At 37.2% G+C, this 17,538-nt stretch overlaps 1 protein-coding gene across 1 annotated transcript in view; it reads left to right on the top strand.

Moving 5' to 3' along the window:
- The window catches only part of HPRT1 (hypoxanthine phosphoribosyltransferase 1), a 36,616-nt gene extending 21,496 nt beyond the window's left edge, over positions 1-15,120 (top strand). The window contains exons 5-9 of the mRNA XM_012653459.1: positions 3,886-3,903; positions 7,064-7,146; positions 13,480-13,526; positions 13,672-13,748; positions 14,470-15,120. Of these exons, the coding sequence (XP_012508913.1) occupies positions 3,886-3,903; positions 7,064-7,146; positions 13,480-13,526; positions 13,672-13,748; positions 14,470-14,517 (273 nt within the window). The 3' untranslated portion in view covers positions 14,518-15,120. The remainder of the gene's footprint in view (positions 1-3,885; positions 3,904-7,063; positions 7,147-13,479; positions 13,527-13,671; positions 13,749-14,469) is intronic.
- The last annotated feature ends 2,418 nt before the right edge of the window (positions 15,121-17,538 follow it).

The following is a 17,538-nucleotide window of genomic DNA, read 5'->3' on the forward strand; positions in this document are numbered from 1 at the left end:
ACTACAGGCATGTGCCACCATGCCCAGCTAGTTTTTTTTCTATATATTTTTAGTTGTCCAATTAATTTCTTTCTACTTTTAGTAGAGACGGGGTCTCGCTCTTGCTCAGGCTGGTCTCGAACTCCTGAGCTCAAACAATACACCTGCCTCGGCCTCCCAGAGAGCTAGGATTACAGGCGTGAGCCACCACGCCTGGCCTACAAAAAATTTTTTTAACAGTTTGCTGGGCATGGTGGTGTGCACCTGTAGTCCCAGCTACTCGGGAAGCTGAGGCAGGAGTACTACTTGAGCCCAGGAGTTTGAGGTTATGGTGAGCTATGATGATGCCACTGCACTCTAGCCTGGGCAACAGTGCAAGACCCTGTCTCTAAATAAATGAATGAATGAATGAATGACCCTGTCTCTAAATGAATGAATGGATGGATGGATGGCAGGCAGGCATTGATTTCATAAAAGTTTCTCATTAATTCTGTGAGGTAGATGATATCCCCCTTTTATAGATCAGGGAATTAAGGCTTAGCAAGGTTGAAGGACTTGCCCAAAGTCACACTACCAGTAGGTGGTAGAGCTTGAATTTGAATGCAGATATGTCTGACTCCAAAGCAGTTTTCTTCCTCTAGCTTTTAGATTTTAATGTTCACATCTTACTTAACTAAGTATAAGAATGCTTTAACATATAAAACTTGTGTGAAATTCTGTGGTCCCATATCAGGGTCATGCCAAACTAATGTTGTTATCCTCAGTATCTTTTGAAAACTTCAGAGGAGAAATTAGAATCTATTGACTCTTTCCCCCTGCTGTCCATTCTGTATACCACTGCCAGACCTGTTCTCCTTTCCTTTCAGCATGATTTGTCCATATTTAGAAGCCATTTGAAGCCCATACTCCTATAATCAGTTTGTAGTGCTGGAAGGGACCTAGCCTTCAAGGCTTCCTGTGATTTAGTTCAACCTGGTCTTTCCCACTTAATGTCTTCTCCTACTATGTAGTTGTGTGATCTTAAACAGGTATTTGTTTCTAAAATAACTTTTTTTCCATGATAGTTACAGTAAAGCACTTTTTTGTGGAAAAATCAATAAATTGAGTGAAGTTATTTCTTGGTGGTGAGATTATGGGATTGCTTGAACTTTGTTACGTTTTATCTTTTTTTCTTCAGTTAGTACTTCAAAATATGGGCTTTGGATCCTGAATACACTTCTGTTCAAATCCGTCCTCTACCACTACTTGGCTATTTTTATGACTTTAGGCAAGTCATTTGACCTGTGAGCCTCATTTTTTTCATTTATTAAGTAGGGATATAGCTACTTGACATAAAATAAACTGTCAACAGTTGTAGCAATTCTCATTGTTTTATTTTAAAAACAGTATTAGGATTATACTCTAGATACTACAGTTTTGTATTAGACAAATATTTAATCTCTCTGGACTTTTGTTTGTGTAAACTGTCTTATACTAAGAAGGTCTGTGGTTATGACTTAATCAAGGTCATGCAGCTACTTAGTGTTAGAGCCAAGACTAGAATTCAGTTTCTCTGTCTCATAATTCAGTGCTGTTTTTCAAACTGTAACTCCATCCCATTGTGCAAATCATGGTTGCATTGAGCCACAGTTACTGGTGGGAATATGTTATCCTTTGGATATGCTAGCTAGAGTAGAGTAAATGTTGAGAAAGAACCACATAGTAGGTGGTAAACAATTATTGATCCATTAATTGATTATATTCAGTTTTGCTAAAGATTTAAATTGCAGTATCTTTTGAAGAGACAAATTAGTTGTGATATGAGGAAAGGAAGGGAACTAACTTCTTAAGCATCTATTGCCGTATTACTATATTTCGTTTAATCCTCATGGTTGCCCTGTGAAGAAGATATTATCATCCCTATTCTGTAGATCAGGAAGTTGAAACTCAAAGTCATACAACTGTTAGATGGCAGAACCACAGTTTGAATCAAGAAATGTCTAACTCTAGTATCCACTCCTTGCACTATACTGGGATTCATTTCAACAGTTAATGTGGCTTTTTTTCATCGTATGGGGCCTCATAAAAATTGAAAAAATGGGCTGGGCATGGTGGCTCATGCCTGTAATTCCAGCATTTTAGGAGGCTGAGGCAGGAGAATTGCTCGAGGCCAGGAGTTCAAGACAAGCCTGGGCAATATAGCAAGACCCTATCTCTAAAAAATAATAATAATAAATTGAAAAAAAAATGTAATTATGTTATGCCTTTTGCTATATGCCTTTGGATTGCTCCAATTTTTTCTCTCCTTTTATTTTCTCTCTTTCTCCGAGCTCCACTTTGAATAAAAAGTAATTTTTTCCTGCTTGTAAAACAGGCTACCAATAGGCTGTAGTTGTCTATAGTAGCTGCTTCGCTGAGGATGGATCAGAGTGAGATAAGTAGTGTGAATTGCTTGCCAGAAGTTATGGGCTACCCTTAGTTCGTTCTGTACTTGATCCTATTTCAGGTTTGTGAGAGATCTTGCCCGTAGTGATAAACTGCTTCAAGACATGGAAAGGTTGAAGCTTTACTTGGCTATACATTTACTTTTAATACTTAGAGCAGTGATCTCCAAACTTTTATTTGTGTGCCCAATCTATAAAAAAGTTTTTTGAGCATTTGCACCTAATATATATTGGTAAATTATATATGAATTATAGTAGTAATATTATATATGTTGTAAAATACATACAAAAATATAGATTAAACTAAGTGAGGTTAAAAAAAAGTTGTAGGCCGGGTGCAGTGGCTCACACCTATAATCCTAGCACTCTGGGAGGCCAAGGCGGGAGGATTGCTTGAGCTCAGCAGTTTGAGACCAGCTTGAGCAAGAACGAGACCCTGTTTCTACTAAAAATAGAAAAATTAGCCAGGCATCGTGGTATGCACCTATAGTCCCCCTGACTTGGGAGACTGAGGCAGGAAGATCACTTGAACCCAGGAGCTTGAACCCAGGAGCTATGATGATGCCATAGCACTCTAGTCAGGGCAACAGAGTGAGACTCTGTCTCAAAAAAGAAAAAAAAATAGTTGTGATTGTTCTTGCAGCACAGTAGATCTTGTGTGCCCTACTTTGGTAGCCAGTGTCTTAGAATCATATGCAGAACTTTAAAATTCTGATGCTATGGTTATATGACAGAGTATGATGAGAACTGCAAATAAATAACATAGCGTGAATCTTCTTGTGGCAGTGTTTATAACCAATATGTGAAATGCTGCCTAATTCCTATAACTAGCATAAGAACAGATAGGACCTTTCTCTGGAAATTTTCGGAGGTAATTGTTATATGGTATTTTCTCTTAAAGACTCTCCAGTTATAAAATTCTGAGATGTAAAAAGAGCGGTGAGGGTTTATGGTGGGAAGCATTGGTATTTTCTTTTTGTAATCCAAGAATATGCACACATCCAGGAAATGAAGATCAGTTTTAGCCTAATGAGAAAATGGGTTTTGAATTGGATTCCATACGGTAAGTTCAATTACATGATTTTGGAGTTATTGTACAAATTATAGTTCTTAGAATGTTAGAGTCAGAAGACTATAAGAGGCCAACTAATTCAAGTTTCTCATTTTACACATGGGAAACTGAGGCCCAGAGAAATTTCAAGACTTGCCCAAGATTAGACCTCCTGTTAAGTAATGAAAGCTTTTTAAAAATACATGGGTCAAATTTTATTTTAAAAAATTCCATTGCAATGAAAATTTCAGTATTAAAGACTTCCAAATCCCAGCAGGTGGCCCACTTGTTTAAAGCAGGAGTTTGATGTAATAAAGTATCTAAAAGCAAAAATTTGAATAATTCCTTAGAGTTGTTATGATGTAATTTGACTTATAATTGGAAATACTGTCTGATTCACTGTACTGATTTTCATTTCTTTTTTTCTTCTAGAATGTCTTGATTGTTGAAGTAAGTTCTACATTTACTTTTAATATAGTGTTTATGGTTTTCTAACTTAGTGTGTACCATCCTAAAGGTAAACCAGGGTAAGAAATTCCTCTTCATCAATTTTAATGGTGGGCTTGTGTTCTAAAGGAGCAAGACTAGTTTTTTGTAAAGACTACATAGTAATTTGTTTTTAGTCATAATGGAAAAGTTTTGATGTATTTCCTACCTCTTTCTTTTAGGTTTGAATTTTTTTCTTTATAAACATGTAATAGCTATATATGCGTATATAAATTATCTTACTTAAATATTATCTTATGTAATACTATTAATATTTTCCATTTGCTATTATGTCATAAAGTATTTTGTATATAGTAATAACCACATTTATCCATTGCTTGCTTTGCCAGGCACCATCTTTTTCTAAGTGCTAAAGAAACAAGCACAGAGAGGTTAAGCAGTTTCCTGAGGTTAGCTGGAGTGAAGATTCAAATCTTTACTTCCTTTAGCTCGGTGGTTCTCAGAGTGTGGTCCCTAGACAAAAAGTATCAGCCAGGAACCTACTGGATCGAAATCTCTGTGATGAGGCCCAGAAAGCTATGCTTTAACAAGTCTCCAGGTGATTCTGATGCATGCTAAGCTTTAGTAGCCCTTGAATTTATTCATAAGTCACTTTCTCATTAAGGTCTTCTTTGGCCATCCTATACAAAATCTCACGTTACCACCCTGTCAACTTCCTATCCTTCTTCAATACTTTTATTTTCCTAATCACTTACCACTGTCTAATAGCCCACATGTGTATATATATATATTTTTTTCATCTGTGGTCTTCCTATTCAAATCCTTTTGCCTTACTGAATTCTACAAACTTCTAAAGCACAGCTTGTGATCATGCCTCCTACTCAGACCCTATTCTTCCATCCTTTAGTCTTTAGACTAAATTCTTTAGTTTTTCAGTGTGACCTCAATATACAATATCAGCCTCATTCTCCAGCAACTTTCTTTCATTTTTCTCTATACTTGTCACTGCTTTCCAGAGCCTATACCTCCATTTTTCGGCCCCTGGTCCTTTGCTCCTTATTTATTTTTTAAAATAACGGCTTTATTAAGATATAATTCACATATTGTACCATTACCCATTTAAAGTGTACAGTTCAGTGGTTTATATTATATCCACAGCATTGTGCAATCATCACCACATTCAATTTTAGAACATTTTCATTGCCTCACAAAGAAACCTGATCCCCTTAGCCATCGCTCCCCATTTCCCCTTTCCCTAGCACCAACCAAACTGATAATCCACTTGCTCTCTCTATAAGATTTGCCTATAGAATCATACAACATGTGTCCTTTTGTGCCTGGCTTCTTTTTGCTTAGCTCAAAATTTTCAAGGTTTATTTATATTGTGCAGTGTGCCAATACTCATTCCTTTCCATTGCCAAGTAGTATTTCACTGTGTGAATATACAGATGTTCCTCAACTTGATGATGGGGCTGCATCCTGGTAAACCCATCATAAGTTGAAAATATCGTAAGTTGAAAATGCATTTAATACCCCAATAAGCCCATTGTAAAGTCAAAAATCTTATAAGTCAAACCATTGAAAGTTGGGCACTGTCTGTACTACATTGTCTTTATCCATTTATTGGTTAATAGGCACTTAGGTTATTTCCACTCTTTGCTTCTTATTTCTTGTACCTGAAATGTCCTCCTATCCCATGTTTAAATGCTTTCAGACCCAGCTCAAAAGTCACTTCCACAAAGGCTTTCCTGATATCTTTTTCTTCCTCAACTCACTTGGACCTTTTGCATTTCATTTCATTTCATTTTATTTATTTATTTAGAGACAGATTCTCACTCTGTTGCCCTGAGTAGAGTGCTGTGGTGTCAGCCCAGCTCACAGCAACCTCAAACTCCTGGGCTTAAGCGATCTTCCTGCCTCCCAAGCCTCCTCAGCCCCCCGAGTAGCTGGGACTACAGACCTGTGACACCACACCTGGCTAATTTTTCTATTTTTAGTAGAGACAGGGTCTCACTCTTGCTCAGGCTGGTCTCGAACTCCTGAGCTCAAGCAATCCTCCCACCTCGGCCTCCCAGACTGCTAGGATTATAGGTGTGAGCCACCGCACCCGGCTACATTTAATTTTTTTTTTTTTTTGAGACAGAGTCTCACTGTGTTGCCTGGGCTAGAGTGCCATGGCATCAGCCTAGCTCACAGCAACCTCAAACTCCTGGGCTCAGGCGATCCTTCTGTCTCAGCCTCCCGAGTAGCTGTCCTTCTGTCTCAGCCTCCCGAGTAGGTGGGACTACAGGCCTGTGACACCACACCTGGCTAATTTTTCTATTTTTAGTAGAGACAGGGTCTCACTCTTGCTCAGGCTGGTTTCGAACTCCTGAGCTCAAACAATCTGCCCACCTCGGCCTCCCATACATTTAATTTTAACTATGAAATATTTTGAACTCAGAAAAGGATATGCTCAACACCTATGTACCCATCACAAAATATTAACATGTTGCCATATTTGCTTCAGATCTTATTTTTTAAAGAAATTAAACATCATAATACAGCTAAAGCCTCATTTCTTTACTTTCCCTTCATTCTTACAGGTATGACAACTATCCTTAAAGTTACGTATATATACACACATATATACATATATGTGTATATAATCATTCCCATGCATGTTTTTTATACTTCCCAAGTACAAGTTAGCTGGGTCCTCTGCTCAGGCTCTCATTAGGCTGAATCAAGGTGTCTGCTGGGGCTCATGATCTTCCAAGTTCATTCAAGTTGTTGGCAGAATTTAGTTTCTTATGATTGTAGGACTGAAGGCCCCTTTTTTCACTGGCTACTGGCCAGGGATCACTCTCAGCTGCTTAAAGGCTGTCCCCATGTCCTGGCACATGACCCTCTCCCAACATGGTAGCTGACTTCTTCAAAACAAGCAGGAGAATCTTGTTCCAGCCTGCCACAATGATCTTGTATAACTGCTGAGGGCCAGATGATTTATAGATTTCAGAGTATCTATGTGTGAATTCTGGTGAGAATTACTGCACTGAAAACAATGGCAGTATTCCAGTTACACATGGGAGTTTTAGTATTTTGTGTTTATATAGTGACTCTGAATTTAAAGCTATGCTTGTTTCATTTACCATTTAAATGTCTTTTTTTTTTTTTTTGAAAGGATATAATCGACACTGGCAAAACAATGCAAACCTTGCTTTCCTTGGTCAAGCAGTATAATCCCAAGATGGTCAAGGTCGCAAGGTATGTATGACATTTTGACATAGGATATTTTCTTCATTTGAGGGAAGATAAAGTGATTGCTTTTTTGGAAGGATAAATGTTCTCAACTGTTATGTTCAAAAAGCAATGTAGTCTCAACTGAGACTCAGGAAATAATCCTTTTAAATAATTTTGTTGTATGTTAATAAAGCCCTTCGTTACTGCCACCTCCTTGCCTAATGTTATTAACATTTGGTTTTTCAGCATGTTAATTATATCAACTTGTCCTGAGTAGCACGGCGGAGGATTTTGGGCCTCCTTGCAAAATTGAGACTAAGGATCCCAAAGTGGGGTGAGGAGGGGGTAGGAAGGGGTGATCCTTGAAGATCTGGAGCTCCTAGAATTGAGTGATGTATGTTGTATCTTGTTTTGTGTCCATGGTGAGATTTTACAATGCCTGCTTCCTTTATTTCTAAGTCAGCCTCACCTCCTCTGCTTACCGATATTGTTTGGCTTTTGCTTTTTATAGTTCTACCTGTGTTTATTCCTAATTTTAATTTTATCCCCCAAAAGCTTTGAGATAGCATTATTATTCCCGCTTTGCATGTAAGGATATTGAGACATAAGGAATTGCCCAAAGGCACAGAGCTAGTAAGCTATAGAAATGAAATTTGAACCCAGGGAACCTGGCTCAGAGTTCATGTAAACTACCTTAAGTTTTTAGTAGAGTAACATCAAACAAACATCAAAAATTGTGTTTTTTTACTTTTGCAATTAATTTCTTAATTGCTTAATTGATTTAAGAGACAGGGTCTCACTATGTTGCCCAGGCTGGCCTCAAACTCCTGGGTGCAAGTGATCCTTCTGCCTCAGCCTCCTGAGTAACTGGGACTACAAGAGTGTACCAGCACACCCAGCTCATTTTTTACTTTTAAGTTTTTGATCAATCTACAATTTTTGTTTAGGGGCCAGGTAGTGATCTTTTATTTTATTCCTAAATGATTAACAGGTTTTTATAAACCTCTTTTAAAGGATCTGTCAAGTGTCTTTGAATCAGAGTAAGCCTATTAATGAGTCATATGTCAGCCATTTATGGGCTTTTATTTTTTTCTTCTTCTTTTTTCTTTTTTCCAAATCAGAACATGACAGTCAGCTCACACTTAATGGACTTTGCTAATAGCTGGTGCAAGTGTATGTCATTGAGTTTTTCTTTTAACACATTGACTGCCACACTAGAAAAATTTTTTTTCCTTGGGAACATGGTGCTTTATTACAAAAATAGAATAAAAACTTCAAAAACAAAATGATCCTGTCTAATTTAATGAAAAATTTGTTATTTTTTATTGTTTTCTGTGTGTGAGTTATATGCAACTTGAAAAATAGTTCACGTGGCCCCCAAGGTGAAGAGACGTGTGAGTTATGTAAGCTTCATGAGGCCCTGGGCTCAAAACTAGTGTGAGTTAAATACAACTCACATGGCAGTTAATGTGTTAAATGGATTTTGGACAGGCACTATGTAAGTGTGTGATACATTATAGGCCACTAAGTATTCTTTAAAGCAATTGGTATACTTGATTTCTCTATGTGCTCTTTAGGGTTTTAAATGTCAACCTACTGTGGCATAGAGTTTAATACTCCAGATATTCTTTTGTTATTTTTTTCCTGGAGTATGCTGTGGAATTGAGATAGAGAGGTATTTTGTGTTGCTGGAGGTGGCTTGTGCTCAAAGAATACTTGGGCCATTTCTTAGTAATGCAGTTGGCATAAATTAGTAATTCTCAACCATTTTTTCCTAATCTCTCTTCTACCATGAAATTTTAATATCACAGATACATTGTATATCTGATTGTGTCATATATGTGTATCTGTTTTATGTGTGAAAAGGGTAAGTATAAAGGTTATTCTTTTTATTCAATGCAGGATTAAGAGTGACTAAACTTTTAAACTTAAAAAATTAAAAAAGCTGTTAAATGATAGGAATGTAAAATGGCATGGCCACTCTAGAATACAATTTGGCAGTTTCTTTAAAAATCAAACATATAACTACCATAAGACCCCCAGAAGTTGCACTACTGGGCATTTATCCTAGAGAAGTGAAAACTTATATCCATACAAAAACCTGTACGTGAATATTCATAGCAGCTTCATTTGTAATAGCCCCAAACTGGAAGCAACCAAAATGCCCTTCATCAGATGAATGGTTAAACTGTGGTACACCTATGCCATGGAATACCACTCAGCAGTAAAAGGAACAAACTATCAATACACACAGCAACCTAGATGAGCCTCAAGGGAAGTGTGCTGATAAAAGCCAGTATCAAAAAGTTACATGCTGTATTGGCCGGGTATGGTAGCTAGCACTCTGGGAGGCCAAGGTGGGAGGATTGCTTGAGCTCAGGAGTTTGAGACCAGCCGGAGCAAGAGCGAGACCCCCGTCTCTACTAAAAATAGAAAAATTAGCCGAGCATGGTGGTGTATGCCTGTAGTCCCAGCTATTCAGGAGGCTGAGGCAGGAGGATCACTTGAGACCAGGAGTTTGAGGTTGCTGTGAGCTAGGCTGATGCGATGGCACACTACTCAGGGCAACAGAGTGAGACTCTGTCTCAAAAAACAAAACAAAACAAACAAAAAAAATTTATGTGCTGTATGATTCCATTTATACAACATTCTTGAAATGACAAAATTATAGAAGTGGAGAACTGATTAGCGGTTGCCAGGGGTTAGTGGATGCAAAATGAAGCCTACGTGATGCAAAGTATAATATCTTAATTGTGGTGGTGGTTACATGAATCCACTTGCGATAAAATTGCATAGAACTATACACATACATATGAGTATATGTAAAGCAGGTGAAATCTGGATAAGGTCAGTTCACCAACATCAATGTCTGAGTTGTAATAATATACTATAGGTATGTGAGATTTTATCATTGGCGGAAACTGGATAAAGGGCATGTAGGACCTCCCTTGCGTGTTTTTTTTGTAACTTCCTGTGAATCAATATTTCAAAACAAAAATTTTGAAAAACCTGTACTTTTTATTTACTGAGTCACTTTTAACATAATGTGTTTGCTTATGTTAATATATCAAATATATGCAAATTAGCAATTTATATAAATACCTAGTAATAGAAGTATAATCAGATTTTTAAAAATGATTCAAAACTGTTGTTTCCAGTGAGTCAAACAATTAAAATTTTAATTTCTTAAAAATTAACTTCTAGATATTCATTGATATTTTGTTGACATTTCTTCTTTATAGTCATATACTATATAACAATGTTTCTGGTCAGCGATGGACTACATGTATATGACAATGGTCCTATAACATTATAATACAGCATTTTTACTGTACCTTTTTTATGTTTAGCTACACAAATACCATTGTGTTACAGGGGCATATACAGTATTCAGTACAGTAACATTCTGTACACGTTTGTGAGTAGGAGCAATAGGCTATATCATATAGCCTAGGTATGTAGTAGGCTATACCATCTAGGTTTGTGTAAATAAAGTCTATGATGTTTGCACAATGGCGAAATTGCCTAATGATGCATTTCTCAAAATGTATCTGTGTTGTTAAGCAATGCATGACTGTACTTGACATAACTAATGATGGGGCAGATAACTTCTGTGGAATTAAATAATAAAATATGGACTCAAGATAAAAAAATAACATCCACAAGGCAGCCAACAAACTCCCACAGAGTACCTCTCACAGTAACTTCATGATAGAGCAGTGGATGAGAGAAAGTCTTTTAATCACAGCCATCTGTTCACCATAGTTTTGTAGTACTGATCTCGCATACATGTCATGTATCTTCCGTGAACTCCATGTCAGTGCTGATCATATGATACCCAAGAGAATTCAAAGAGAGAAATTAAATACTAAGGAATAAGATTGTCAGGTAGGGTTGAGTTTTGGAGGGTCATAAATCATTGTAATGTCTAAGTTCTTTGCCCTCCCTGCCGAGTATTAGTTTTGGCCACCTTGGAGGCAGTATCTCCTCTGTTGACAATGAATGGCCTAGATGACTTCTCAGGCTGTTCCCATGTTCAGTTTTCAGGTTCTAGGCAGAGCAGCAGAGTGAGAAAGGGATGGACTTGGGATTTCAGTCTGACTTTTCACTGCCACTTAACCAGAGCAACCATCCTGTACTTAAACTCTCAACATATTTACTCATCTTTAAATGGGGGTGATTGTTATATCTTGTTCTCATAGGGAGACTGTGTGATTCAAGGACATAATGTATTTGAAAATCTTTTTAACTGCAAAGCACTGTTTCACTGTTGGTTATATAGTGTGATGGATCTCGTAGCAAACAGCTTCTTAATTGTACCTTTTAGAATGTAGGGAGGATATAGTAAGATTTTTTTAGTACGTTATATGTTGCTGGTGCTGGAAACGATTACTTTTTTATGGAGATACGGGTCACATACCATAAAATTCACTCTTTTAAAGTTGTGGGTTTAAATATATATACTAAAACCAGTGGGGTTTTAGTATTTTCAGAGTTGTGTATTGGTCACCACTATCTAATTATAGAATGTTATCATCACCTCCAAAAGAAACCCTGTACCCATTAGCAGCCATTCTTCCTTCCCCCAGCCTATGGGAACCACTAATTTATTTTCTACGGAAAGACTGTACAGATTTGCCCTCTTCTGGACATTTCATATAAATGAACTCATGCAATATCTGGCTTCTTTCACTTAGAATAATGTTTTCAGGATTCACCTGTGTTGTAGCATGTATCAGTACTTCATCCCTTGCTATGGCTAAATTACATTCCATTGTACAAATATACCACATTTTGTTTGTTCATCTGTTGATGAACATTTGAGTTTCTGCTTCTTTGCTCTTTTGAATAATGTTGATTTGAATATTCATGTGCAAGTTTGAATACCTGTTTTAAGTTCTCTTGGGCATATAATTGCTAGGTCATATGGTAATATGTTTAACATTTTGAGGAATTGCCAGACTATTTAACAAGGCATACACACCATTTTATATTCCTACCAACAGTGGAACTAGTATGAGGGTTCCAATGTCTCCATATCCTTGACAACACTTGTTACTGTCTATCTTTCATTATAGCCGTCTTAGTGGGTATGTGGTATCTCACTGTGGTTTTGATTTGCATTTCTCTGATGACTGATGATGTTGAGCATCTTTTCAACCGCTTATTGGCCATTTGCATGTATCTTCAGAGAGGTTACCCATTTAAAGTATGGAAAATGCTTCAGAAACCAACTACAATCATTCCTTACAGATGGAGCTTTATTAAACATTCAGATCTATAGGCATGTGAGGTGCTGAGTCCCCCTGAACTCCTAGTACAGCTTGCACTGAGTTAAGTAATATCCTTTCTGGAGTGTTCCTGAGCTCAAGAGGAGGGAAGGGTTTTTGCTATGATGGGTTATTTTCTTTCTAAATGGAAATTGAGTTGAAGTGTATCCTCTATCTTAATTAATCAAAGAGAATCATGAGGCACTTGATTAGATAATCCCTTCAAGCCTAAGGCTTAGGCCAGTGGTTCTCAACTTTGGCTGCACATTGGAATCACCTGAGTTAAAAAAAAAAAAAAAAAACAGCCTAGGTCTGGGTCTCAGAGTTTTGTTTTTTTTTTTTTTTTTTAAAGCGCCCAGGTGATTCTGATGTGTAGCCCAGGTTGAGAATCACTTTAGGCTTTTTCTAGCTCTTTAAATATATGCATGTATCTAGGAAGATATGAAATCATAAATTTTATTGGGACTGCCCTTAGCATATATTAGGCTTTCAAAGCACCTTCTACAGCTTTTTTTAATGGCTGAAAATTTTTCAACAGGTAGCATTTGGGTTATAAAATTAGCTTTTGGTAGAATTGACTTACCCCACCTCCAAATTTTGCTTTCAAAAAAATACTGGTTCCTTTGGCACACTAGTTATTTTTTAGCCTAAAGTTCCTCTGTAAGCCAAGTAGTAAAAGTTGTGATAAAAGGTAATGCTCACTTCTCCCACACCCTTTACAGCTTAGGGACTGTATTTCCAGGGATTCTGGACTGAGAGCCCTATCTTTTCATCTTTGCTCATTGACACTCGCCACCCATTCATCCTCCTGATTTGCTGTCCTTCGATGGACAAGTGGGTAGTCAGGGAGCGGCTCTCAGAACTATTCATCAGTAGATTCCAAGTGGAGATAACCAAGGGCCTCATCTGTAGTGTGAACTCATTGCTGCCCCTTCCCAGTGATCCCCATGGTTTAACTCTTGGATATGTTAAAAGTGACCGTGGTATGCTCAGTGTGCATGAAACAGTATTTGGAAACATTAATGTTCTCTTTTGTAATGCTCTATAGTCTCTCCATGTGTCACATGTTGCGTTTTGTAATTAACAGCTTGCTGGTGAAAAGGACCCCTCGAAGTGTTGGATATAGGCCAGACTGTAAGTGAATTACTTTTCGTCAATTATTTAACTGTCTTTAACCTAACAAAACGTAGAGAATATTTGTAGAGAAGGCACATTTGCAAGTATTAGATTTGAAAGTGATGTTTTCTGTATCTAAATGATTAATTATGATTCTTTTTAGTTGTTGGATTTGAAATTCCAGACAAGTTTGTTGTAGGATATGCCCTTGACTATAATGAATACTTCAGGGATTTGAATGTAAGTAATGCTTCTTTTTATCACACTCATTTTTCAAAACTCACATGAAAATTTAGGAAAGAGAAGAATTGTTTTCTCCTTCCAGCACCTCATAGTTTGAATAGACTGATGGTTCCCATTAGTCGCATAAAGCCACAGTCAAGTACAGACATCCTTAGAACTGGAACTTGGCCAGGCTAGGGTGACACTTCTTGCTGGCTGAAATAGTTGAACAGCTTTAATACACAATAACTGTCCCATTATTATTCCAGATGATAAATGTGGTCATAAGTAACAAATAAATGATCAAGTTTAAGTCTTTTAATTCACTCTTCTTTGAATACTTGGCTCTTACTCTGGAGTCAGGAGTCCTATGGATGCATTTATGAACTTGCTTGAGCAAGATTTAGGAAGACCAGCAGCACTATCTAAAGCAGGTTTTTCACTCCATCTTTTGTACCACTATCCTGGCCCCCTACTTCGATATGCTTAAAATTCTCTACCTCATTTGTCTTTCAGAATTACATATTGACAAGAAAAAAATCAAACTAATGGGACAAACTACTGATTTGTTTTTAAAAGACACACTCCTGAAAAGTTACTAAAGTGTAATAGTACTACCTCTATTTGTTTAGTAAGAACCCTGGCAGCATAATACTATTCTTATATACAAAATGCTGTTCTTGCCTTTTGTTTTGAAATATACTTTTTTAATGTGAATTTCTGGATTTTTCTTTTATAGCATGTTTGTGTCATTAGTGAAACTGGAAAAGCAAAATACAAAGCCTAAGATGAAAGTTCAAGTTGAGTTTGGAAACATCTGGAGTCCTATTGACATCGCCAGTAAAATTATCAAACGTTCTAGTTCTGTGGCCAGCTGCTTAGTAGAGCTTTTTGCATGTACCTTCTAAGAATTTTATCTGTTTTGTATTTTAGAAATGTCAGTTGCTGCATTCCCAAACTCTTTATTTGCACTATGAGCCCATAGACTATCGGTTCCCTTTGGGTGGATTGTTGTTTAACTAGTGAATGAGAAAAATCTCTTAAACCACACCACTATTGAGTGAAATATTGAAATTGTATCTGTAAGAAACACTTAAAGAGATTTTAGTTTTTTAATTGGTATTTTAATTTTTTATATATTAAAGAAAGAACAGAAGTGATCGAATATTGTTAATTATACCACCGTGTGTTCAGACAAATAACAAGCAGTTTTTGCATCAGTGACGGCATCTAAGAGGTTTTGTTCTGTTGAATAAACCTGTGTCCCAGAATTATTTTAGTAGTGTTTCAGTAGTGTTGACCATATTTTCCCACTTGTTCAGATTATTACCAGTGAAATCTTTGTCAGCAGTTACTTTTAAATGCAAATCAATAAATTTAAAAAAATTTACTGCTTTTTGAATTCTTCAGTGTAATGTAAAAATCTTTAAAATAAGGCTGTCTCTTTAAAAGAAACTATGCATACCTATTATTTCTCTACAAATTAACCTAGTATAGTTTTCTGTTGGTTATGTTTTCCTTGTTTGTTAAGTTTTAGCTGCTAGTTTAATTATAATCTTTACCAACCACAGCAAATGATGATTATATGGTAGAATGGGTTGGGGGAGCTAGCAAAATTCTTACCTATTTCAGGGACATTCAATTTCAGACACATGGTACACTTTATTACATTTTACTGTGCTAAAATAACATGGCTTTCTCTCGGAATTCTATTAAGTTGTTTGGATAGTATTCTCTGCTACATCTCAACAGATTGTTTTCAGACATGTCCTGTCACCTTCTTTGGGTAAATAATGCTTTATTGACCAAAGAACAACAGCAAAACCTTTTGTTTTCTGGGAGCAGGAGAAAAGTTTTAAGCCAAAATCTTAATTGCGTCTCTGCTCCAAGTGAGGTATGAACAGCAATTTGTGAGCCATCTAGCTATATTTATTCCTTTAAAAATTTGCTGTAATTCCCAGCAACAAAGTAAGGAACTTTAATACTAAACATTAACTTGTTATAGTCCTAGAACCTCCTAGTTCATGAAACATTTTCACTTCCATTATTTAATTTGATCTTTATAACACTGTAAGTTTGAGGTAGATGTTACCACATGTGAGTGCAATATCCAGAATAACTCCTGAGTCCTCTCCTTCCTCTCAAATGTCACCTCACTGGGGTCGACCCAGCTACCCTATTTAATACTGCTTCCTGCCTCCCACTGCTCAGCCTCTTTACCCTTCTCTTTTTCTCGGTTTTACTTACTGCCTTCTATCAGGTTGAACCATATGAAATTACCATTTTTGTAGGTAAAAAAAAATAGTTGGCAGGTGACAGTTTGGAGTGGTATAACCTAATAACATGCTATATAATTTACACAAATGACATGAACAGTGGGTTGTTCTGTCGTGGAGGAATCAGCTCCTAACTCCAGCTAAATGATTTTATAGCCTACAGCTCTACCTTGAGTGGGGAGGTGATGTTGAAAGTCCCATGCCTTACTGGAACCAGGGAGGCAGATGAGAAACTGCCTCATGGCGGCTGCCACAGCATAGGGAGGTAACGAATGGGCTTGGGACAGCACTTCACAAGACTGCTTATGTTACCATGTTCCGGCAGGATCACACGGCGTCGTTTCTCCAAGACAGGTCAGACTGCAGTTGACCTTGTCTGTGTGGCCTATGTGGAGACATCCCATGGTGGAGCCACCCACCAAATTAATCTTTTCCTTTATTTCTTTACTTATTTACTGTCTGTCCCTCCTCCATGAGGGCAGGACCTTGCCAGTCTTGTTCACTGCTATATCCCCAGCACTTACAAGAGTGCCTGGAAAAATTGTACTGCTCGATAAAGCACTTTTGAATCCTTACGATAACCCCAATAAGGTAGGTTGTTTGGGTTTTCTTTACCCATCCCAACTTTACAGATGAAGACGTGCAGGTTCAGAGAGGTTGCATAACTTGCCCAGGATCACACAGATAGTAAGTGGCAGATGAGGAATTTGAACCCAGGCAATTTTATTCCAGAATCTTCCCTCCTTAATTCATTGCCACTTAACCCATAGTGCCCACCTAGCTCTTATGTAAAAGCGAATACACTGATAACATGGAGGAAAACATTAAGCTCTTTGAAGGTAATAATTCCAAATGACTTGGACATTAAACACAGCTTTTTAAGGTCACAGCTGATCTTTAAGAATGTAAACTGACTTCCTCTGGCACTAGGAAACATCTTCAAAGACTGTTGCATAGTTTCTCCAATCCGCTCTTCAAATTTTTCTGCTGGTTTATTTTACGATCCTGTGGGCAGCTTCAGACAAAATAATTTTCTGGCATGAAGGATTATGTGTGCTCTGCCATTTTTAAATGTGAATTTTATAGACACTTCAAACCACTTGAAAGAGTAATGATTTTTAATGGTTTTTCATTATTATTTGAAACTTCAAGCATTACTGATAAACACTGTCAAGTTTCAAGTTTTCTCTTTACTCAATATGGGTGTACTTAATAACAGACGTCATCATGATTAATGACTGAAGTGACTTTCAAACTTGGTAGTTTTTCAGTAGAACTTCCTTTCCTAACATTTTTTTCTGTTCTTTTAATTATGACAATATCCGAGAGCTCTGAACATAAGTCAAAGGTTCAGTTATTTTGCATGTACATGCCTTCCTCTGCCTGGAACTTCTTGCCCCGCATCTTCCCATCGCCTCCTGTGTCCTCTTGTCATTCCTCCACCCTTTTTCAACCACTTCCCTATTTTCTGGCACCACAAGACTTTACAGGCTCATCTGGTATTATTATATTGTAATATAATATTATTATAT

The sequence above is a fragment of the Propithecus coquereli genome, unplaced genomic scaffold, assembly GCF_000956105.1.
Source record: "Propithecus coquereli isolate 6110/MARCELLA unplaced genomic scaffold, Pcoq_1.0 Scaffold42, whole genome shotgun sequence".
NCBI lineage: Eukaryota > Metazoa > Chordata > Mammalia > Primates > Indriidae > Propithecus > Propithecus coquereli.